Source organism: Pomacea canaliculata, linkage group LG2 (assembly GCF_003073045.1).
Source record: "Pomacea canaliculata isolate SZHN2017 linkage group LG2, ASM307304v1, whole genome shotgun sequence".
NCBI lineage: Eukaryota > Metazoa > Mollusca > Gastropoda > Architaenioglossa > Ampullariidae > Pomacea > Pomacea canaliculata.
The window spans coordinates 27018408-27044577 of NC_037591.1; the positions used below are offsets into that span (position 1 = coordinate 27018408).

General features: G+C 44.9%; 1 protein-coding gene across 1 annotated transcript; it reads left to right on the top strand.

Moving 5' to 3' along the window:
• Positions 1-17590: 17590 nt before the first annotated feature.
• Positions 17591-24837, top strand: LOC112558093 (probable basic-leucine zipper transcription factor N). Its single transcript, XM_025228292.1, has 4 exons — positions 17591-17848; positions 20022-21387; positions 21608-21703; positions 24191-24837. The coding sequence occupies exons 2-4, from the start codon at positions 20658-20660 to the stop codon at positions 24370-24372; spliced, it is 1008 nt and encodes a 335-aa protein (XP_025084077.1). The 5' UTR covers positions 17591-17848; positions 20022-20657; the 3' UTR covers positions 24373-24837.
• The last annotated feature ends 1333 nt before the right edge of the window (positions 24838-26170 follow it).

Genomic DNA, 26170 nt, shown 5'->3' on the forward strand with positions numbered 1-26170 from the left:
TGGTCAACCACAATGACTGTCTCCTTCTAGAAACGCAAATAAACGACATCAGGACCCAGAAATGCCATGGCAACCGGAGCGTGAGGCGATGCCAGGAGGCATGCACGTGACTCCACCATTTTGTCATACAGTGTGTTTGTGTGAGTGTGTGAGTGTGTTACACGAGTACTGCTTTGCAGTCGCAGGGAAAGAAGGACCAAGGATGCAAGTGGCCCACATGTTGCCCAATCTCCGTTTACACCTCATGACACAGAATTACCTCCCTTGTCGGGAGGAAAGTGACGCAGAGAGGAGGCAGGGGCGTCAGACGGTCCAAGAGGAAATGATCGTCCATGTGTGCCACAGGGTGATCTCCCCTTGCTTGCAACGTCACATGTCACAGCGAGCTACTTCAAGATCACACTTTTTACCTCCCTTGCTTCGGCCAGTACGCGTCATTAACTGTCTTTGGTGTCTGGCACTTCCAGGATCGCGGCGATGACCCCCATCCTCTCTCTCCCCCCTCCGGACAGAAAGAGACGTCCTTGGGTCTCTGGAACTCTGCCAGCGCTCGCCCTCTTCGCCAAGATTTCGGGAGGCGGAGTGTGTGAGGGAAGCAGCAAAAGAATTAAATATTTATGATGCCCTGCACAGCAACATACCTTGCATCAGCAGCAGCAATAATCAGGACGAGGACACAAACACATCGCCCTTGAGTCTCACACGCACCCAATCGCCCACTACTACTGCTAATCATCATCATCCGTCCTTAAGTCTGGCTTAAGCAGCTCCTGCACGGACTGCAGCTCCTACACGGGTGTATAATACGTGCATCAGGGCACAGAGAGATGAGCCTCTAATGTACAGTGACGTGCATGTGACGTGCAGATAGTCCCTATATATACGTGCAGATAGTCCCTGCCCTTGCAGCAGCAATAATTTCTACTCTCGAAGTTTCAAAACCAGACGAATCATGCCTATATAAGCTGCCATCAGGACCACCCGATACACATGGTCGGGTGTCCTGGTCGCCTCACCGGCATATGAGGAATATTGCGACTTACAGGAGGAATATCTGATGCAGACAGGCTGGTGGTGTCTTTGCAGCAATTTGCTCCTCGTGCACATCATTTGACTACCCACTGCTAGATATCACCACCCGATACACACGGTCGGGTTTCCCGGTCACATCGTGGTGTCTGGATACTAATACTCCTACCTTCTTTTAACAATGGGGTTGTGTACCCGAGTGGCTCTAGTCTTGTAACAATACGCTTGTCCATCCAGTATCTAGCATTCTTGTTTTCATGATGCCTAGGAACTCTCTGCCACCCTGTGGACTGAATGTCAAGAGATCCCCCTACCCCGCCCAGCTCCCCACCCCACCCACCCCACCTCGCCATTAGGGAGAAGCCTGTAGTAGATCTTTGCGTCCTGGAAGAGTGGGCTCCCTTCCGGTAAGGGAAGGTTTATTCCATGGAGACCGGATTACGTGTCGCAAAATAAGCTTACATCCGACATTTTTGCTGTGGTGTCCTCAGACCAGGCGGGCATGTCTGGAGGAGCTAACAAGGCTCGGGGGAGGTTGTGCTCTGTAACTGACTTAGCGACATGCATCTACACAGGCGTAAATAACACGTACTTATACATGCACTTACATCTTCTAACGAAATGTACTTATGATTAGGGAACGTGTGTTATTGTCTGCCCTCTTACTTGTAGTAATATTGCATAATACAGCTACCTGAACTTATATAATATATATATAGATGTAGTATGGCTCAACTGAGCACGTATGAACACCTGATCTACTGGTGTACAATTTCAAAGATATGTGTAGTGAGATCTGCGCCATTGTGTAATCTAACAACATCCGGGGCCTGTTACTGTTCCTGACACATGCACCAGATGGGGGTACTATTCTTTAATGACACATTCATCACGTCGGCTTGTCACGTGACTAGTTATAAACGTTGTATGCGTTCTCTTGTACGTTTTTTTTTCTGTGTCATCGTTTTCTCTGCGTCCGTTGATCTGCCACTGGCTTGCTATCATTATCATTATCATCATGATCATGATCATCATCGTCTTTGTTGTCGTCCACCAAGGAAGAAATGATCACAGAGGTGGCAGGAAGCGGTGATTGAGAAAGCTTCAATGTAGCGATGGTCCCCTGAATCACGTTGAAATCACGTTGAAAGCTTCTGTGTGTACCGGGAGAGTTCGTCCCTTTGCGGTGTGTGAATCCTGTCGTCGAGGTTGAACTACTTTCTGACTGTATTATCTTCATCCCCACACCTGGCTAAGCAGCGGTGAGGAATAAGGAGCTCACTCAGGCTTGCTAAAGTATTGTGTCAGGTCCTCACCGATCACCGCCGGGGGCATCTCTGTCAACTATATAAAATGTCTTTTCAGTTCCTCTTCTTTCTGTGTCCATCTCCGCTTCACCCCACCCCAACTTTGAAGTAGCAGAACTCAATAATACCTTCTCATCAAATACCTTTCTATCCTCATATTATCTTCCCTATTCACCCAACCCTGAATGCCAGGAACAAACTGAAGGACTATCCAGTGATACACCGGTGTATCAGTTTCCTCAACTTCACATTCAGTGACTTTTCGTCGCTCTCGCCGGTGAAATATAAACCTCAGCTCGCGAGCCGACTTTATCCCACTAACCACTGCATGCTTACATACTTACACCCTGGCCATGCAGCTGGCCACAGCCACTCACCACCCTGCCTGGAGCATTCACTTCTTATCTCCGTGTTGGTACGGCAACCGGCAGTATCCGCTGGCCACGCGGTATCCGGGCGAAAAGACACTAACACGCCGCGCCTCCTCGCCAGAGGTTGTCATGGAAACCAGAACGAATTTTTTTTTTTTTTTTTGCTTGAGTGTGTGTATGCGTGCGTGCGTGCGCTTGAATTTTCGTGGACATCGTTGCTGGTCGTTTGCTTCCATCAATGGTGGGAAGGGTGGGGGGGGAGTGCTGGGAGGGAAACGGTCGTCTGCTGCTTAAGAGATTTTGTCCCACCTCCCCGCCCTTTTTTTTCTTTCTTTCCTCTCCTGCCACCTCTCTCCCTCCTTGCCTCGATTCCTGCCCAAAGGTTGCACACATGGTCTGGCGCAGCGGGGCGCTGTCACAGACATCTTCTGTCAAGATCCCATTAAGACTCCTCCGTCGCCAGTCCTGTCTACAGTAACCATGGCAACGCAAATAAAGCCGTACAAGGTAACACTGGTGTCAAAACTCGGGTGAAGCGGGTGAAGGAAGGAAAGAAGGTGCGTGTTGAGGGGCAGGGGAGGGAATAGAGGACGAGTGGAAACATCGTTCAGTGGTTGAGAGCAGGAGGGAGAGGAAAGAGTGACAAAGAGAGAGAGAAGGGGCAGGCTCTTATTAAAGAGATTACAAATTGACAATGCCAATAGTCACGTGATGCGAATGTGCGATGAAGCATGCGCAGTGCGTGTATTTGCGCAGAATGGATCAGCTGAGCCAGGAATTTTCATGCCATCGACCAGCGTGGCTCTTGGAAACCCGCAGATATTTCTCCTTAGTCTCGCTGGCTGTCTTTTTTTAATTCATCTTCCGAATAGTTAAAAACTGGTTGGAGGTGCAATGGCCCTCCCGGTGTTCGGAGCTGGTGATGACCCTGTAGAGGAGCGTTAGGGGGGAAAGAGGGTAAGACAGGGAGGTTTTCAACACCTGAACTACAGTGCGTGCACCTGGCTTATCACGAAAGGTGTGAGGCGGCGAAAAGAGAAATATTTGGATCTGCCTTCCCCATGTTGCGTCTTTTACACGGTGAACCACTTACACTTCATTCCCACTACGATCGCTAGGTCAAGGGGCTATGCCAATGTATGCAGCTTCTTGCATTTTGCCTGCCAGTGTGTGTGTGTGAGTGAGAGAAAGGAACAAAAAAGAGAAATACAACACAGACATAGGATAAGAGAGAAAGAGAAAAGGAGATATGGATAAAAAGAGAGAATGAGGCAGACCAGTCGTTAGAAACATTATAACTGTTACTGCCATGAAGACGGTGAATACTGGGTGAGATCGATGCCCGTTATGTTCAGCACTTCACTATCGGTGTTCGATACAGAGACTGGCACAGTACATCTCGTCATTGACGCAGCCTGAGCTCTGTCTACACCAGGCTACACTAGTCTACACTAGACTACACCAGGTTACACCAGTCTACACTAGGCCACACTAGTCTACACCAGGCTACACTAGGCTACACCAGTCTACAGCTTGACGCAGCCTGAGCTCTGTCTACACCAGGCTACACTAGTCTACACTAGACTACACCAGTCTAAATCAGTCTACTCCACTCTACACTAGTGTACACCAGGCTACACCAGTTTATACTAGTCTACACCAGGCTACACTAATCTACACCAGTCTACACCAGGCTACACTAGTCTACAACAGGCTAGTCTACACCAGGCTACACTAGTCTACTCCAGTGCACACTAGGCTACAACAGGCTACACTAGTCTACACCTAGCTACACGAGACTACACTAGTCTACACTAGTCTACACTAGTCTACACTCTCCTCCAACAGGTTCATGCCAAGGTCGTAGAAGCTGCCAGCCACTCTCACATAATGTGTCCACAAGCCTCAAGCAAATGCAGTCGGATCTTAACTAAATCTTCTTAAACCCTTCAAGAGCCTTCTTAAGCAGACACACATTATCGAGTGTGACGTCACTGAAAAAACCGTTAGTGCGCTTGACTGAGTACAAAATGGCAGCTCGGAGGCCTGCTCGGAGTGGTTGCTGAAAAACTCTTTCATCCAACATCTGTTCGGCAGGAATTCGATACCCGATACATCAATAGAGGTCAAGATGGAAGGCTCCCCCTTTTACAGCCACGTGGCGTAGTCACAGTAAACCACTTTCAAATACTAACGGCATCTATGGCGCCATTGACCTTGACCTTTTGCACTGAAAACAGGTAGACTAAACAAACATATTCGACAAAAAGTGTCCAGTTAAGAAGATTTTTAAGGTATCTGCAAGTTTCGCTAAAACTTTAAGTAATACTATCATTACTACTAAAGGTTGCTGTGCTCGGGTGGCCCCCTCCTCATCTCCACCCCCATCTCCATCCCTAGAAAAATACTGCGCCGTCTGCGGGAAACCTTTCGAGATCGAACTGTTGAAATCGCAAGGGGAGGTAATAAGCTTCCCAGGAAAGTTCCTCTCTCTAAGTTTGCAGATACCTAAAAGAAAATGGAGATTTGTTGCTGTAGACACCAGAAGTAAGTCTCTCTCTCTCTCTGCGGAAAAAACGTCTCGCAGTTATCCTGCTGATTGGTCACACCGCCTGCGCTGAAGCTACCAGGGGAGAGCAGCGCCGAACACAGTGACAGCCCCTGACAGATGAGTCTTGGGAAGTAGGTGGGTACCTAACCACGAAGTATATTAGGAAAGGGCACGAGAAATCCAGAAATTTGAGATACATCACACAGGAGGTTCCCGAGTCAGACTGTCTCGCCCTTCAGTGCCATGCGTGGTCGACTTGGTACAGTGTTCGTATCCCTGTGCGTCACTGTCGCCGTGCTTCTGTCTCTACGTCACACGGTCGCGTTTGTCAGCTTTGAAAGGGTGTCTTCAGGGTACCCAGAGGCCTACCCAGGTCAGGTACACACAAGACAGCGCGAACATAAGAGGGAAACACTGACATTCCTCCTACACCCAAAGACAAAAGTTTGAGAGAGTCTGGAGACAGAAAAAGCCAGTGTCTGTATTTTCGTGTAAATAGAATCTGTTGACTCAGCCAGTCCATAATGTAAAACAAAATACAAGTGACATATGGAAGAGCAACTCGCATATACTAAAAACACACACACACACACACACACGCACGCACGGAAACGCGCAAGCACACACATGGATTCCCTGTGCAACATTATTTTTTTACTGTTTGTATTATAATGATGAATAGTGCAAGACGCTACAAAAGAAAGAAGGATTAGATTTTTATTATTCATACAAAAAGCTTTTTCTGAATAAAGCCGCATTTGCGGATTACTAGGCAGGGCGTGGCGACGTGATGTCGGTACATTCGCCATGGAAATGAAAGAGTCTCTAGAAAATTCCTTTTTACAGATGATGACGATAATGTGCGGGTCTCTGTTGTACACAACATTCACATTACACGACAGCGGGCATCTGGAAGACACCAAGTGCCCCCCGAGGTAATACCGCACGTGTTACTCCGCATGTTACTCTCTACAAGGGAGGAAAAAGCATGGAATGGTGGAGGGAGGGAGGAAAGAAAAGAAAGGAAAGAAGGAAGAATGAAGGCCAATGAAGGGAGGAAGTTGAGCCCCGGGAATACGTACACAGCTCGCCTTCGGAGTGTCCTGTGCGCATGCGCGCTGGGAAGGTTCCTCCAGGTCCTGGTGCTCCCAGGAGTGCACCTATTGAATACATGGAATGGAGGGAGTGAATGCACGGCAATCAGACGGGATGAATGCAGCAGAGCACTCAGGTCACGCCAAAAGGCAGCTTGTTACTCTCCTCTCAACCCTTCCTACTTGCCACGCCTATTCTCTGCCGATTTTTTCCTCCATTTTTTTGTTGTTTCTCTTCTTTCTTTTTTTCTTCTTATCGGGGACTTGTCTTCTGCGTCAAGAAACCTTTCAGATGCGTGCAGGAAGATAAGTGCCATAAGAGCATAGTGAAATTAATTAGAATTGTCAGAACGTGTTCAAAACACATCACGCCACAGCCTCCGTCGTCCTGGTGGGTTAAGGGCCTTGCTTCGCTAGGGGTCTCTGCTATTCTTGTCACGATTACCTCATTGCAAGGAGGAAGATTCTCACTTCTTCGTCTGCTGGAAGCCAGGCGAGGATAATTCTCAGTAAGTTACGACCTATGTGTGTCGCGGTAGGTGCAGGCGAAATGAGTGAGGAAAACAGTGAAAAAAAAAAGAAGAAAAAGAAAAAAGGAGAGTAGGGGTTCGCTGGAGTGTCGATGAATAATAATAAAAATAATGTAACCTGCCAACCCTGTTGAGATATTCCGGGGACTGCATCACGATTAACTGAGAAAGAGAGGATAGACAGGGGAGAGTAGAAGGAAGGGAGAGATGGAAGGAACAGAGAAGCAGAAGGAGAATTAGAGACTGCAATCTCACAGTTAACACAAGCTACTCAACTAACCTGCAAAATTCTTCAATAAATCTCGTTATTAATTGAAGACAGTCTTACACTAATTGAAACATGCGGTGCTATGACTGGTATCTCCGGCGCTGCCTCTGGGATCTCGGTCCCTCCCGAGTAGAAAAGGGGGATCACGCTGTTATCTGTGTATCTTTGTGCATTGGCTTGTGGGATGTGTGCTAACAAATCAATGCGTGACCATTTGTATACCCTTAAATGAACAGATATCCATCCCGTGATAATAATAATAATAATAATAATAATAATAATAATAATAACATATTTCCCCACACACAATGGTGGGGGATGGTTAAGGATGTGCTGCAGAAAGAGGTACAAACAAGAAAGCGGTGGGAGTGAGTGAGAAGAGAGCGAGGAAAGAGGAAGAAAGAGAGAGAGAGAGAAAGAAAGAGCGAGGGGGATATAGGGAAAGGAGGGACGAAAGAATGACAGCAAGCGAGCGAATAAAAGGAGAGACCAAAACATCATAAAATTTTTAAAAACCTTAACAAAGAGTTGTGACCTGGATAAACATTTTTGACCTTTTTAATAGAAAGCAAACTAGCGTTGCGTAGATAAGTAATTAGTCGTTAGACTTCAAAGGAGAATGTGACTGTTATATGGAGGCCGCCGATAATTACAAAGTATCGGATTGAATCAACAAAGGAAAACACACCAAGAAGAGAGAGAGACAGAGGTTAGAAGTCTCCAACACCATACATTACTGAGTCCCTGTGGCTGTATCAGCACCAGAAGCATGTTTATTCATCTGTAACCCTGTCTGAATCATCAGTGAAATCCGAGGCCGCTCGCTGCACTAATGACATTCGCCATCCTGCTCTCTGCATGGATAACAAAGCGATCGTCGGGCGACGACTGTGTTGGACATGTAAGTAGGTTTACTGCGCACGTACATCGCCACAATCGATGACAGCCTGCCACGGCAATGAACCTCAGAGTATGGAAAACATGTCTCTCCCCCTAATGACGTGTCTGTCATCTTCATCATCATCATCATCATCATCATCATCATCATCATCATCATGATGTCTAGTCGTTTTTAATCCAACTTCTCATTTTTCCCCATTAATTTTTGTAGTTTGTTTTTGTTTGTTTGTTCCTAAGGTTGTTGACCATTTGTCCTTTCCTTTTTAAATAATTTAATTTAACTTCGTTTTCGCTGCCATTTTAAGACGGAAAACAATTTCAACCGCATCTTTTTTTCTTCGCATATTTTTATTCATTTGTTTGCAAATGTGAGACTTGGAAGACCATCATCTGAAGAACATGCTGGTCAGACATCCGGTTCTGTAGCAACAGAACACAACAACTGTTGGGCTGCGCAATGACGTCAACAATTGCCATGACAACAAACGAAAAGCTGCGGCAGTGACCGTTCTTTGTCCTTTCTCGCAGAGGTCGCCTGGAGAAAAAGAGGGAGGAAGCGAACGTGCACTGCACCTGCCCTCGGCATTGACGAGCTCAGTTTTATTAGAAGTTAAAACGAAACACTGTATTGATGCGTGAAATCCGCCGCCATTCGGTGACGAGGGCTCTCGCGTCCAGCAGTTCTTGGCCCTTCGTGTCACGCACCGCAGCCTTCGCCCTTCATTAATTTTGAGCGAAACTCCGCGGCAAGAGGCTGACAGAAAAGCAGGTGCTGGATGATGGAAACCGTTTGCGACAAACATACTTACTGTCAGTTGACGAACATTCCGCATGACGGCAAACACTGGCGGCGGGCCCTGGAGCAAGGAGTTCAAGACGAGCAATTTCCGTCCCGTCCGTTTTCACACAACAACATTTGGCAAGTGACGAACAGATTTCTTAAATCAGCTCTGTACTCATCACATACTCTTCAACCCAGTAAAGCGAGATTTTTGCTATCTTGTTCCTTTCATTTTTTTTTTTTAATTATTCACCTAACCCAATAATAACTTAGCTGTGGGATCTCTCTTGAATGTTTCATTCCGATATCTTACAATGATTACACACCAGTCGGAGCAGAGACATGTTCTCGTCTTGAAAACAGAATTACAAGCAGGTGTGTCCTGACATTGTTCTTTTTCTTCTATGATGACGATCATGATTATTCTATTACTTCACATATCAATATAGAGGTGTGATAGGAGATAGCTGGGTAGGTCAAGGATTGTTAAATAATCTTATTCACACAAAATCCAAAAGACTTAAAACAAGCAAACAAACAAAATAAAACCTGAAAGAAAAACAAAATAAAGCTTGGAGCAACTACTCATCTGCATGCTGATTGTTAAGCTCATTATATCCTTGGTGAAGTGGATGTGGCAATAAAAGTTAAATGGCCTCAGGTCCACTAATTATTTGCACTGTCTTTTTCTGAAAACCGTTAGCATCTGTGGTTATAAACTGTCATAAGCTGCATTTTTCGGTTGTGACCGTTTCCCTGATGGATAACTAGCTCACGCGTTCATGCGTCGCTGCCACCAGTGGGTCCGGAATCAAGAATATCCTGTTGCCGGCTAAAAACACAAAGCAGCCCGACGGCGGAAATCTCATAATTTCTTGCCGTAACCAACTAACAGAATTACAACATTTCGTGTCTCCACAAAGCCGTGAAAATAATAGGATTTCTCGCTTTTATAAAACAGAGAGATGCCAGCAAGGAAACGGGAGAGAGCGAGAACGAACAAGAGACTTTGAGAGAGAGAAAGAGAGAGAAAGAAAGCGAGCGATATATAAATAGAGAGAGAAACCATATTTTAAGGATTCTCAGCTATCTCAAGATAAATGTTGTTTTAACAAGAGGATGTAGGTATGGCTCAGCATGTGTGCGTGTGAGCGCGTTTAAATGTAGATGATGTGCATATATATTATGTGTTTGTATGTATCATGTGTTCATATAACTGTGTGTATGCACTTGTGTGTGCGCGTGCGCGCGCTGGTAGAGGGTGTGCGTGCACGTGTGCTCGTTTTCGTGCGTGTAGTGTTTGCTCATGTGGGAGTGAAGGAAGGAGGATAATGAACACTATCCTGCCAACGCATGTTCTCGCGTGCAGGTTTCTGAGTGACTGGATGTGATTATATTAGTTTGCGCTAAGAGGTTTTAAGATATTATTAATCATCCATTCTTCAAAAAAAAAAAAAAAAAAAAAATCAACGTTATGCAAGGAAGACGGCTTTTTTTTTTTTTTAAGGTGAGGTCTTTTTTACTCCCTTCTCTTAGTCAGACAAACGGTCACAGAGAACGACGCTCTTGCACGCGAAATTCAACTAAAGCCAACAAGGATTTTCTTCCATTACACATTCAAACCCTCAAGTGACCACCCTCCTCCAACTACACACGGACACACACACACGCACGCCGAGCGCTGTTGTGATCTCATGCTCTGGCTGAAGAATGCTGAGCTTCCTTCAGTTGTTTTCCTTTCTTCTTTTTTTTCTCTCTCTCTCTAAGGGCACAGGGCATTCCTCCAGGCTCAGTTTCCCAATGCCGATTGCTTGTTTGCAGTTCTTATTTTATTGTTTTATGGAATCTCCTCTTCCTGGTAAAATTGCCAGAAAATGGAAGGTCATGGCTGCTTCATGGTAGAAGACTTTGGAACATCAGGCTGTCACAATTCTTCTCTCTCTCCTCACCCAGCCATCTCAATCTGGAAGCGGTTGTTCTCACAGGTATGCCTGCTTGTCAGTGTAACAGTTCGCTACACAGATACATCACTGAAAAGCTGACTGCGACAGACTCGTTGGTCCTTGTCAGTCCACCATGGCTACCACTGATCGAGCGACCTTCACAGACAAAAGATGGACTTTTTTTGTTTTCTTTCATCAGCCTCTCTGGTCTTCTTTGCCAGCTGTCTTGTCCTCGGGGGACAGTGGGAGGAGAGGGCAGTAAGGAGCGCGGAAGTCGCACTTGCAACATGCTGACAGCTCCGTCTCCATTTTCATCACTGCGGTGCGAAGGGGCAACGCCGCGCTCTCTCGGGGGCACAGAGGTCACCTCCGGAGGTCACGACCGCCGAGGTCTTTGTCTGGAGTGCGACAGTCGCTAGATCAAAGGGACAGCCTTTTTGTGCGCAGGAGCCGTGGGTAGCTTAGCACGGAGGGCATAATTAGCCATCGCAATGGTCGACACCCCTGGCCTCGAGAGAAGGCACGGATCGGGGGGAGCAAGGGAGCGCCGTGAAGAGGGGCAGGTCTGAAGGCACTTGACAGGAGGGCGGAACTGCCGTGCAAGTGGACCGCTCGATGGTGCTGGGTTCTTGGCGGCGCTGGCGACACCTCCTTGGCCCTGTGTAAGGACTTGGAAAAGTTTATTAATTGTATACAAGTAGTTTGCTCGGCTTTGTTGCAGTGCAACAACTTTCGGGAAGTACGGTTCAACATCTTGCGAGATCGGGTGCGACTAGAACGCAAAGGCTTGCAGCTCTCGCTTCTTGACACTGGATCGGAAAGTTCTGGATTGATGTCAGTGACACCTGTTCCAATGCTGGCCGACACGTTTATTCCCCGGACACTACATTTTCTTCATTCTCTTTGAGTCATATCTAGGTATATTTTCATGCAAGACGAATTAATCTAGCAACCTCTCCGACTTCATGCAGATTAACTGCAATTGACGACGATGTTTGTCAAGATATTCATCGGTTGTTTGTGTCATAGGTAGATGAGGCGATAATTAGTGTTTTTGAATGTTTGGTTGTTTCTTTGTTTGTTTTTTAGAAGAGCCCAGACAAATCTGAAAACATCGACATCTCTGTCCAGCATCAGGTTATCTGGTTTGATGTTGAGAGACTTGGACCCTGACAGCAGATTTGCAGTATATATATCCATGGAGATGAAGGACAATCGATTCGTATCTCCTACAAAGACACAAATTCTAAGGTATACAAGAGAATAACAACGAAATAAATGTTTCTATGTTCTCTACAAAAAGAAAAGAATCGCAAGATAAAGAGGTATGGACTCTCAAGATTATCAGTACTTGCAACCACGATCCTTGGTTCAAGGAGAGGCAAATAAATTAAGACAACACCCAGTAAAGACAGAAAACCGCGAAAGTTGGGCGAAAGTTGCATCTATTGGGCTAGGGACATGTGATGAAAACAGATGTAACTCGAATTGTAGCTTCGATCACGTGGTAGTGTCACGTGATACAGATATGATCTGGAAGCTATAATGACTATAATTGAAGTTCAAGTACACGCATTTTGACACACCGACAGAGTTGAGTTCCACAATCCAAACGGTCAGTCCGCAAATTGACAAACCTGATGTAACCCGAGATAGAATAACTGAATCCATTTTGTGAGCCAGCGATGGATTTTCGAGTCCAGAGAAGTCCGACTCCTTACTCCAGAATGTGGGCTGAGTCTGCGCTGTTGTAGGGAGGAGAAGGGGAGTGTAAGTCATAGGATAAGCATCGGGGGCGGCTTTGTGTGAAAGATGGTATCAGCAGCGCTGCCAGCAACAGTCGGCGATAGTCGTCAGGGACCTCGTGGTCCTGGCTTTGGCGCTGCCAGAGCTTTTTTTTTTTTTTTAACCAGTCTGTGCTTCTCTGCGATTAATGACTTCTAACTATAGCTATTATTTACATACTGTATGTATACTTTTATGCATGTATGGAAATCGCATGCATTTATCTCAGTCATGGAGGAAAAGAAGACACGTATGTAGTATACATACCTACGTTCGCCAGCAATCTCTTGATCAAAGTTGTATATAGAACAACTGAACGTGTAACATCTTGAACTACCCCCTATTCTAAACTACCTCCACCCGCTCACCCACTACTACATTCTCACTGAACAGCAGACAGGAAAACAGATGAACAGATTTCGCCTAGGTGTTGTCATATTTATGTGTCTGTCTGTGTGTGTGTGTCGTGCACAGAGTCATTCGCAAGTCGGTGAAAGTTGTGATGTATGCGACACTCCTGTCTTCGATGTATCGATAATCTTATCTCTCCCGGAGGGACTGAGTCACAGCATCCCCTGCTCGCTCGCGCAGTGCCCGTGCGCCAAATTAAGCTCCCCGCCCCCCTCTTCACCACACCCTCCCTGCCCCCGATCCCTTGCTCGCACTCCTCTCAGCCCAGGCGGTCGATTCTCGGTGATGATGAGACCCTACTCTCCAATTTCCTAAACCCACTTTTTTTTTGAGAGAGAGCACAGGGAGTGGGGAGAAGAGGATGCTGGCGGTCGAAACCGCAAGGGAGGCAAACTGCAAAAACGCTGCTTTGATTACCGCGGCTAGGTTTGTAGTTGCCTCCCCTGAATTGTGTGGGAATTATTCAGATTCAGGCACCGTACATGCAAATGTTAAAACTGTGATTTAAGTGGGATGTGAGATAAAAACATTTCATAGTTTAAATTTGTAAACAGTTCAAAGAAAGACCGCAGCTTGTTTTCTATGACATCCCGAGTGTAATCCTCCAGTAAATTAAAAATATAAAAAAAACAGTAAAAAATAATAAATAAAAAGCGAACTACAATCTGTCTCGTATTTAGACAAGCTAATACTCTTCTTAGTCAAATACTCTCCCTTCCATCGGGTGTTGGCCACTCGTAATAAGACATTTTCAAACTGATTTTTTTATGTGACGCATACAAAAAAATCCGCAAAATAAAGTAAAACTAAAAGTTCCATTCTTCTCAAATTATCTCTCATAAAATTGATTAAAATCTATATTAAGGCAATAACGAGACACAATTTAAAAGGAAAATATGTTTCCTTTAATTTTCTTTGAAATTACGAGCGGAGGTTTTATTATCTCTCTAAATCACACACACGCCTTTCATCTGTGCCTTGAAGCATGATGTTCACCTGCGTGTTCTCATTCTTCATCTTCCGAGCTTGAGAACAAACATTCTAATAACATGTCTGGCGGGGGAAAGCTTGTTTTCACACGCAATCCTCTGGACTTAATGTGCATCTGTTTGGTCTTTGCCTGATATTCTCATCCTGCAATTACTAGATATTTGAACTGCAGTAATTTTCGGATTGTGCTGAAGATGTATTTATTTTTATTTTTTATTTTCCTGCTGTTGCTGGTGGTACTAATGATAGTGGTGGTGGAGGTGGTAGTAGAGGTAGTCTTTTCTGTTGCTTTTCTTTGTTTTGTTTTTGTTATTTTTTTCTTCTTGTGTGTGTGTGTGTGTGCTTTTTTTTTTTTTGTTTTTCTTTTGTTGATGTGTTGTTTTTATTTTTTCTTGTCTTGTTGGTTCTTGTTGTGGGTCTTGTTTTTCTTGTTATTTTAATTGTTTTGTTGATATTTTTTATTTTGTTGTTGTGTTGTGTTATTATTTATTATTTTTTGTGTGCTGTAGTATTGTTGTTGTTCTTGATTGAGTTCTCCTTTTTCTTGTTGTAGAAGGTTGCTTTGTACTGTTTCCATGAACCCTCGTTACTAGAGGTTCTCTCGGCACTAATTACACCGCACACAAGCACGAGTTTTGCTCTGTGCACGTGACTGGCATCCCATTCTCTCAGCACCGAGACCAAGCTCGCAACACCTAGTAGCCACCCAACCTTATTAAGTTTTTTTTTTTTTTTACAGCAGTCTCGTGACTAGAAAGGATTTATGTTTGTGTGGTGATCTCGTAATAAGCGAGATGAAGCATGGTGGGATGGGGAGGAAGCCAGAGAGCGGGTAACCCTCTCCCCATGATGACATCTCCTCACAGGGACATCAGTGCTTCAACATCATCGTCACACGGCGATGTCATAGCAACACGTGGACATCAACAGCCGTAGTTCTTTGCTTGTGATGGTCATTAGACTGTCATTCTTCTCCAAGATCACTAATCATACTCATTCTTTTGTGACTTATAGTATTTGCTTGGGTGTTTAGATAATGCAGAATCTATGAATGCTGATGGTTATATTTTTGTTTTAACGATAATTACCTTTAGCCTCCCATATTTGTTATTTTTCTTTCTTGGCACTTGTGACACCGGTGGAGTCTTGTCAATTGTTGAAATTAGGAATTGATGAATGAATACATTCATTTGTAAACCACAGATGTATTCGTCGAGCACAAAGGAGAGAAAGAGTGACAGACAGCACGCGCCATCTCGCCCCGCTTCACGCACTCACGGGTTGATTGCTCTCCTCTCCCTCCTCCTTGAGAAGCTGCTAATGTAGCTCTGGCTCCAGGAATGACTAAGCACCCATAATTTTTGTATTTCTGTTACCTAATCCTTCTCAGAGTAACATTTTTTTGCGGCTTATGCGAAAACAGAAAGCACCAGTTCATTTAAAATTCCGTTCTAGTTTTGAGATGGCTCTCTAATGTGGACAGTTCACGCTTATTTATAACTGTGGGCACGATTAAGGTGACAAAGGAGTGAAAGAAAGATGTAGGCCAAAGGAATGAAGCTTAATGTGTGTGTGTGAGCGCGCGTCACAGAGAGAGAGAGAATGTGCGAGAGGACGCAGGGAGCGAGTGAGGGAAGCAGGAAGGAAACGTCACAACAAGCATTAAAATTGAAGAAAAGGAAGCTACAGTCTTCTAACGCTCTGAAAACATAATTTTGAGTTAGGAGGCCATTGTAGAGTTGAGGGAAGGATGTTCTCTCTTATGTATAGACCTTGGAGGTTAGGGAATGTTGTGATGGAGGAGGAAGAGACTACAGATGAAGTAAGAATAGAGGAAAAATATGCATTTCTGGTTTTAACCATGAGACACTGCAGCACGGAACTCCACACACACACACGTACACGAACACACACACGCACACACACGCACACACACGCACACACACACACGCACTTACTTGCAGCAGCAAAATTCTATTTCAAACAGCGCAATTCATCTCTTACTACAGGACTGAGCTTCTCATTGTTTTTGTGCAGCGAAAAGGCTTTTTTTTTACAGTCAGCTTTATCATTCCTCATTCTAACATTCCAGCATGGGCTGAAACAGTGAAGACAGTGCGGATGTAACAGAGATGTTAACTGTTGGAGAGCTATACCACTGTACTAGACACGGCTATAGCTACAGTTAAATGTATGGTAGCATGAAACATATTTATGAGAAAGTCTTACAAGAGGTTTGTGTGTAGTACTTATCTTTTATGATTCCATTCTCTTTTTTACTTTAATCTCATTTTTTTATTTTCTATTTGTAGTGTGTGTGTATGCGCTCGTGCGTGCGTGTTCGTGTGCAAGTGCGTGCTTCTCTCGTGCTACTCGTGCCTTGTGTGGATTGTAAAAGTTTCTACCGTTAAATCAAGGTAAGTAAAGCCCGTTGTGACAGCCTTTCGTTCTAAAAGTGTCTCAAGTATGTCTAGCGTGTACATTAATTTTTGTAGATGTCTTGCAAGTGTTTCGTTGTGACACCCTCTGTATTCTATTACAGCAGTTGTAGTTTGTCTTCAGAAGTTCGCGATTTGTTTATGAGGATCGAGTTCTTCCAGATGGCACTAATGTCATCGACTGAGGCAGTGCGACCATATGTGTGTTAGTTTTGTTAACAGGTAACACACACAGAGACACATACCACACACATACCACACACACACACGCACACAGAGACACACGCACACACACACTTCCCATGTACTGGTCTACCTTGAGGAGACAATGACCTTCCCAGACCCTTGTAACTTATGTTTACCACACCCCAGCCACACAAACCCTTTGTTCTCAAACCTCTCACTGCCTCAGAGAAACCGAGGGAAGAACTTGTCTTCCCAGTGCAGAGGAAAATATGTGTACTGTGTACTGTGTACTGTGTACTTATCTCCGAGACCCGATACTAACCGGAACAAAGGACTTGTTGTGAAGGAGACATCTTGCTCACCTGCCTGCAAATGATGCCCTCTCCTCCTCAAACCATCCACCCCCATACCTTGAAGCACACTTTGTGAACAGACTTGAAATAAGTCGTTCTTTTGTGGGCGAGCAATGGGATTGTTACAAAGCAGCCTGAGGCTGTCACTGATGGCCTCTGCAAAACTTCTTGTCTTCTCAATGCGCGCTTGAAGCTGACCTGACAACTCGACCCACTCTTGAGAAATTCTCTCCTGCTGAGCCACACTGTTCTATGTTGTGTTTACACTGAGATGTTCCATGCTAAACACTCGTGTACACTTCTGTTGAGGTAATGATCGGTGATGGGATATGTACAATACAGTTTAGTTTTGTGTCTGACATGAATAATCGTTGTGTTGATAGGAGCATACGGGTACTGCGTGTGGATAGCGGGAATGTAAAGTGTAATCATTGTGGATAACAAACAACACTAAATGTATGCTGATAAAAAGAGGGCAAGCTAAAACAGCTAGTGAACACAGTCTCATTGTTTCAGATAATATAGCTTCCATGGCGAGTGTGGAAGCGAGGAGCTCGTCACAGCTCAGTGAGCATGCTGGCAGTTTGCGCTTTGTCCAACCCTACCAGGCAGCCTTTGGACGCCTAACTTTTAATTTATTTGAAAGGAAAGCAAGAAGACCAGGACGACATTTCACAGACATTATAAATGTCCAAAGGACTGTGCATGGAACCTTGTTGTTCATTGGCTGTCGTAGCGGCGCTTAAACAATCATAACTGCAGAGGTATGCAAGACGAAAAAAAAAGCGTTTTATATGGGAGCAGGCAACACCTGTGACATCCGTCTTGGCAGTGTCGTCTTCCCCTGTAGTTGTGTGTGGCCATGGCCTCACCTGCCAGACTGGTGCTTCCAGTTTCGCTGCAGACGACAGGTAAGCCAACAGCTTCTCTCTCTCTCTCTGATTGGTCTGGCGTTTGATGCCCTATCGCTGGTCACACTGGCGGTTAATGTAGTCCCTGATGACTAGCAACGGTGAGAAGGTTTGACTGCTGCCGTTTGCATTCAGTTATAACGGGGTTTAGTTCCTACAGTGTTGGACTACCGAGACCAAGCACCTCGCTGTAGCCGAGACTGCATGAGATGCCATTTTGGCAGGTGATTCCGACTTGAGCATCTAGCTAATTATTCTATGATGAATCATCCTCAAGGCAACAGCCGGACTGTGGCAGTAGTGGTTTGGCACCAGACAACACAGACCATTCGCTCAAAATGCTTTCACACATTTTGCCACCTGTTGTGTCAAACTGGCGTCTGGTGACGTGACGCCCCTGTCAAAATACGTCACATTGAAAACTCTCTACTGACTGTGGCCTTCAACAATCCTTTTCCATCTACAGAGGACGTGCCAGAGGCTTGTCGTCATCATTGTTGTCGATGTAGTTTAATTCTATTGGCTCTTACATAATTAGTCGCCCGTCATTGTTCTTGCAGCCTCTACCCGTTCTACTAAGTTGTCGTGTGTTGTTCTTGTTTGTTTGTAACCTGTCATCGACTGTTGCATTAATTACTTATCACTCATTATCTCTCTCGGACCGCAAGTGCAAAGAATGTCCGGGGAAATCAGGAAGTCGAATAGGAAAGGCTGTCAAGGACGACAGAAAAACATTCCCTTGTCGCCATGATGTAAAGCTTCCGTTTGAAACTGAGTATGACGTCACATGTCGTCTGCTGCGAGTCAGAAGAGAACGTGTGATTTTCTAAAAATAGCTCTGTGTGTGTGTGTGTGAGAGAGCGCCCTCTGCATGGGCTGTATGTGTTATTCGTATACTGATGTGTACGATTTAATGTTATTGAACATTTGTTTTTGGGTTTTTTTTTGTTGCTCAATTTATCAAAGAAGCGGACTTGTAGCACTGAAGCAGTTTATATCACGAGACAGTTTACTCGTCATTTCCTGTGTGGATGTTGTTTAGACGAAGAATGTAAGCTGAAATGTCACCAAGAATATAAAACATCGGCCGACAAAGTAAATTGTGATGAGAGTATGAGGCAGCGTTCATGTTCTATATCAATGTGTCGTTAATCACACACAGGTGAACACACTTACACACAGTATATGTTTCTTTGAAGCAAAGTTGGCAGAAGGTGAGAAGGCTTCCATCAGGGACATCCGAGTAGTTTGGGGTCAGACACAACTCGCTCCTATCGGAGCTAAACACAGTTACAGCTCCTGAGTACGACCACATCAGAGATTTTTTAAAGTTCAGTCAAAGTCGCAGTCCAGGCATAATATTACGATGTCTAGAGGTTGCTCCTTCCGACTCAAATTGTAAGGCTACTACCATGATGTACAGTATACAGCACAGGGTAAAGACTTTACACCGTGAGGCACTTGCTTAGCATTTTCATATACTCCTAGTGGCAAAGAATAACCTATGGCATTGCCAGAGCCTTGTTTTGACAAACAACATCCATCTCTGCCACTTGCACGCCGTGGTATGCCCCCCTCTTTATAAAAAAGATTTCCAGTACTCACGTGATACGTCCTACTCCTACGTGGCAGCTCTACGTCCTTGACGTGTCCTCTGTCTTCATACCACGGCGTGAGGCCGAGAGATAATTTCGTCTGTGGTCCTGACAACTCATCTCTCCCTACCCTTGTCTTCATGGCCGGTGCTGTCCCCACACCTGTCTGTAGCAGCATCAACAAAAACCAAATTTTATTTTTCCTGGGACACAAACTTTTGAAATGTTGAAGCGATGTCGTCGTACATCTCTAACTTAATAGCTAAGAATATTTCTACTTGAAATGTCGAGGGATGCAAGCATGGGAAGTATTTTCAAAACCCCGCAGGTTAGGACGGTTGTTTTTTCGCAGTAGTTTGATTTTTTTTCTATCCGTTGGAGCGAAAATTGCAATGACAAGAGGACGAGGGGTCAAGTTTCGTACATAACTATATGATCTCTTTGTGTCAAACTTAGATGAAGTTTACATGTAGAATACTGGGGCGCCAACTTTCAAGTATTTGTGTCAAGTATTAGTCAATTAATGAAAGATACAATTGACCCCAACAGTCTCCTGAAAGGATTTCTGACGGTTGCAGTTGTTGCGGTTGGCGATGTACATGGCATTCTGCTTGGGCCAGGAGTTGATGCAGTCAACGGAGATTCCACTGGAAGCTTAGCAGCGACCCTCAGTCGCCCCAACAGACGACCACTAGTCGGCCCGCTGCGGCCCGCCTGCCCTCACAGCCCTCCCAACCCGTGCAGCACCAGCAGCAGCAGCAGCAGCAGCAGCAGCAGCAGCAGCAGCAGCAGCAGCCTCTTCCGCAGATGTACACGTTGGTGTCTGGAGCAGCTGGAAAACCTGGTTTGGTGGAGCTGTACGCTCCAACTCCTCAACCGCAGGTAGCTCCACCTGGTGCACGGATTGTGTATGCCTACCCAGAGTCGCTGCCAGGTTACTATAGCAACGCTGGGGGGCAAGTTGACACTGGACAACAGTCCGGGCTGCAACCAGTGTATATTTACTACGTTCCACAAGTGCGGCCACCCCTCAGCCACCCCTTTCAGCCCACCCGCAGGAAGGAGGTGCGGTAGTCTTGAGTTCTTCCTACCAAACGGTACTCCAGCAGCAGCAACAGCAGCAGCAGCAGCAACAGCAGCAGCAGCAGCAGCAGCAACTTCAAGAGCAACAACTACAACAGCAGCAGCTGCAACAACAACTACAGCAGCAACAGATGCAGATGCAGCTTCAAGAGCAACAGCTACAACAACAGCTGCAACTTCATCAGCAACAACAACTGCAGCAGCAGCAGCAACAGCAACAACAACAACTGCAACAACAACAGCGCTTGCCCAAGCATTCGGAGTCGCCAGTGGCGCCGGAGTACCTGGCAAACCAGCTGACGAAGCTGCTGGGCTCGGCTGGTGCGCATTCCGGTGCGCAGGCTTTTCTCTACTCCAGCGCCAACACTCAGCAAGGCCCGTCACTCCAGGACGTCGGTCACAAGGGCCTCAACTTGCCCACCCCTTTCTCGGATGCTCGCATGCTTGCTGGCACAGGTATTGTGGGTAGGCAAGGAGGCGGCGAGCTGTACCCCAGTCATGTCCAGCTGTCCCCCAGTCACATCCAGTTGTCCCCTAGTCACATCCAGCTGTCTCCCAGTCACATCCAGCTGTCCCCTCTTCAAGCCCAGCTGTTAGCCAGTCACGGGCACCTAGCTCAGGCGTCAAACAGTCACGCACACGGGTCACAAAGTCAAGTCCAGCTGCCACCCAATAATGCGCAGCTGTCTCTCACTCACGCACAGCTGTACCAGCTGGCGCGCAGTCAGGGTAAAGGTGGTCAGGGACACCACCAGCACACGGATACCGAGCACATGACGCCACAGTGCCCTCCCTTGAGGGCAGGGGAGCATTGCAAAGGAGTATCTCACGGCTGTCACCAACACTCCCAGTGTGAACCGGGTGAGTGGACCTCACTGTGTCTGTGTGAGCTAGTATTTTTTTTTTAGCACACCATTAACCGAATTACTACTTTAATAATAATATCATAATAATGCACCATGGTGAGATGTTGCAAGCTTAAATGTTTTCGATGTCACTTGGCTCAATGTCGACTCCAGTAGAAGGGTGAGTAGCTTTCACAGAGATGTCTGTCGTACATGTTCTTTTCGTGTGTCACCAGGAGCGGCATGCTGTCCTGACGCCTGTGGCATGGTCTGCAAACGGGTGGTGGCCGCATCTCGCAGCAGTCGCATGCTGCCGGGCTCCATGCTCGTGCGTACGTATCTGTACATCCGTGACGTCACGCTAGTCAGCATCAACCCTCGCTGTGTTGATGTCTGTCGCAGCTGATCGGCTGAAAGTTTCGCGCCTTTGAATGATTACAACCCCAGTCTACTTCGCCCTAACATTCCTCATCTTTTTTTTGTTTCGTCAATGTCAAGAATTGTTTTCTTGCAGCCGTGTGTACGGGAATACAATTAGCACCTCACGTGTGTTGAGCGTCTCGTGTCTATATGTCTACACTAGGCATCCACCAGTGTAGGGTCACCGTCTGGTACTCACCTGTACCGTCAAGAAGTTGCCAGCATAAGTTGTTAAGACAGGCAGGCCACACAAGGTGAGGAGGGTAGCCAACTGGTCTCTACCGTGGGTGAGCCATTAGGGAAAACTCACCCTTAGTGCATGTTGACAGTCCCGGTGGTCATGACTGAGGAGGCCACTAAAGGCCCAGCAGCTAGATAGAAGTCAAGGCTGTAATACTGTGTGGACATCAAAGGGCAGGGAGGAGATACAGAAGAATTCCATGGTCTTCCACAGCCCAGTGAAGGGAACATTCTTGGAAAACCAATGAGATATCCCATAAATACCGTGTGCCACCTCCAAGACAGAATGTGTTGGTTGATGACAGCAGGAGAACCGAGTACACATAACCAACCATAATGGCTATTCTATCATGTATCAAAAGATGCCCTGTGGTTTGCCAGGCAGTATTGCCTCGGATCCTCAACCTCAAAAGAGCCCAACAACGAGAAGTTCGGGTACCTGAGGATCTGTTGAGAATGACATCTGCCTACGTTGCAGCTACTAGAATGACTAGTGTAGAACGACAGAAGAATTATTCTTGCAGTAGTAATACGACAAGTAGCTATCATCCAGTTTATCCTAACTATTCCCGAAAAATACAGTTATTGGAATCATTTGTACATAAGCTGAAGTAGTTCTAAGTTCAAGTCTCAGCGCGCTGAATGTGTGTTTACAACATGTGACAGGTAAAATTTGAATGTGAGTGAGCGAGAGTGAGGAGGAAAGGAGGCTACAGACAATATTGTGTTTATGGGTAGGGAGACCCGGGAGAGGGGAGATGGTAGGAAGTGCATTCGGCAATTACTGATAGGATGGAAGTAAGCGTACAGTCAAAGGGAGATAAGTCCGACTTAAAGACTATTTATACTGATTTATAAGGTGGTGTCCCTTGAATTATTCATCATTGTCTTTGAAATAGTGTATAAGACGACTAAATTCCAAAAACAACAATTACAAGTTATAATAAATAAAAAAAATAACTAAACCAAAAATGTTTGCGAAGTCTACACAGCAAGACTTCAGTAAAATATATATAGAAATATAAGATATTACAATCAATGTATACTGTGTAAAGATGATAACTCTATTGATAGCAAATTTATTTGCTAAAGACCACGAAGCTGTGTACTTTTAGTAACTTCTTCTTTTAGATATACACGAATGATGGAACAGTGAAGCGTTGTGTATATTTGTCATCTACCGGTCGTCATTTTTATTTATGATACACATCTACACCTACAGTCTCGCTCCCTCTCGTCGAAGTGAAATCCATGAAGTGTGACCTCGTGCAGGTGGGACGATCAGATGATAATCTTGATAAACTGTGCAATAGGCCGTGTCCCTTAACAATGCAGCTCTAGCTTCCATGCACTGATGTAGTTTGTCATTAACTAAGTGTTGACTGTCTAGACATAAGTGTTTGACGATGTTTTCATCACTTAGGGCAACATCACTTTCATCTCACATGCAGTCTATATTTGCTGAGTGCGCCCGTGTTTTGTGTGAGTGTTGTTTAAATTTATGAGAATGAAGTTCTAGTGTACTAGTGTCAGTGTAATAGTTTCGTGTAGTTGTATTACACTCCATCCAATATTTTCTCTTTCAAATTGTGTGTGTTCTGCAAAGCGCCATGAACCTGCTCATAGGACCTGAATATGGTGCTAGATAAGTTCACATCATCATCATCATCATCATCATCATATTATTATTATTATTATTATTATTATTATTATTATTATTATTATTATTATTATTATTATTATTATTAGTAGTAGTAGTAGTAGTAATATTTTCTTTATTTTTCCAGTAGATATTTTATGATTAGAGATAAACCATGCAGCTGCTGTAATTTTTATTGTTTTGTTTGAGATGCATTTATTTGAGCAAAGCGATAATATGTAAATTAAAGGAAATTCATTTTATACGTTGAAACTATAGATGATACAATTTGTAAACATGTTTTTATTTGCGTTAGCTCCCCTTCCTTTGTCTCCCATCAGGGCTGGCCTTAGGAAAACACAAAAAGAAAAATACTGTAATTTGTCTCTCTTATCTTTTATTTTTTTTGATAGCAGATATTTATCCTTTATATCTGTCTTTATTGTAGTAATATTATGATCTCGTATTGCTCGTTGCTTATTTTGCGATAACTGTCACGATTTTTTTTGTCTGTTGAAAGAACCATGCCTGGACGCCAACTGCAGCAGCCGGGGTGAGCACGCCCATGACCACTGTGATGCGGAGCATGCGTGTGGAGCCCGGAGCGTGTGTTGTTTTGACGGTTGTAACAACATCTGCAGGCACAACAACAACATGGCGGCTCTTCCCTCGGCGGCTTGTTTGGCCGCAAGCCTAACATGAGAGACATGTCCATGATGATGTTGCTGTCTGCGGGAACATAGCAGGTCCACCCGGACACTGGGGCGACACCCAGGTCTTGGTCACGTGGACATATTTCAAGGTGCTGGCACCGTGGTTGAGTGTCATGCGAATCGGGTTCCTCTTCTGTCTTCGTAACGGCTAACGATCAGAATTTTTTCAGACATCACATTTAAAACTGTTTATGGAAAAAGATAAAATAAAGCAATCTTTTATATCTATAGCCCGAGGCAGACAGTTTAACAGTTGAAGGAAAACGTGCAGAAAAAAACCCCATCGATGTACATTAATATTTTATATTATTTTTGTTTTAATATGCGTGTAATATATAGGACTTCCGATGAAACTATATAGAAATGATAGTAAGTAGTACCTCTTGTATATTTACGTTTTATGTAACGGAGAGGCTAAGGTGTCACTTTGATTAAACATTGTTGTGATACTACATTGCCAGCACATGTCTGATACAAGTAAAGATAAGTGTGTGAGGTGTGATGTCCCTAGACTGGAGCCAGTCTGACACCCTGTGCAATGTCTAAACCACAGCCCAGGGGCAGTAGTTACGAAGGGAGGGTGAGTCACTGTCACTGGGGCAACATGGGGAACTCAAGCACAGGCTAAACTTCACTGTTTAGTCTCAATAGTTAATTTGCGACTTTGAGATGGTGGCGTGAAGAGTCATTTTGAAGACATCACATTCACACCGGCCAATGGCCATTTGGGGAGGTTAGGCCGAAAAACTTGGAATTAACATGGAACACACTCAGAGTTTTTATGCTGCCCTTCACTTTAAATATATGAGAATGAAGCAGACTGCTAGTGTTAGTGTAATAGCTCCCTGTAGTCGCCATGCATAGCCTCCATGCCATTTCCATTACTTGCTCGTTAAAATTGTTGAGAAGTGTGCGTGGAAGGAAGGGGGATGTGAGTGGGAGAAAAAAAAGAGAGAGTAACAAATTATCAACTGTTGCTACTGGAGTCGTCTCTGAGCAAAAGTACACGAGGGAGGAACCTGGGGTCATATTTTCCTGAGGGAGATGGGTGGATGGGTGCAGGAGGAGGGAATGACGAAGGACTGGAAACCCGTTCTGCCACATCGTATCAGGGTGACATTGAAATTTGGGTGGATTCGATAATAAGGAGGTCACGAAGGTACGTGTCTGAAGAATGAAAAGTGTGAAGAACAGGGTAGAAAACAGGTGTGTGTGTTATGAGGGAGGAGAAGGAGGTCAGAGGAGATTGTCAACTATTGAAAATGCTTCAGGTGATTTATTATATGTCCGTGGACTTTGCCTTACACACAGTGTACACACATGCGTTTTCCATGGGCACTGCCACCTCTTCCATAAATCTCTCTCTCTCACACACACACACAGACGTAAACAATTATGAAGCATACACATCACACACTCCAGATATAAAAAGTACAAAGGTTAAAATATGAAGATACTTTATTTGCCAAAATAGCGCATTAGTATATATATATTAATATACATTTTATTGAAAAAATATACATAGAAACATATTGCAGTCTGCATACAAGTCCAGACACATCCGTGAATGTTTGTCCCAAAGCGCGAGTCTCACCCCTTCCTGCTGTGGTCGCATCCACACATGTGTTTGCTTGTCTGCCTGCATTACTGTAGGTCTTTGCCATTAATCACAATCCTTTAGAAACTCAGAAAAAAAAGAAACCCAAACGAAACATTCCAGATCTCAGCATGCTTTGTTCATTCATGTTTGCAGTCATGCGCTTAAAAAGACAAGACAATCTTCACCT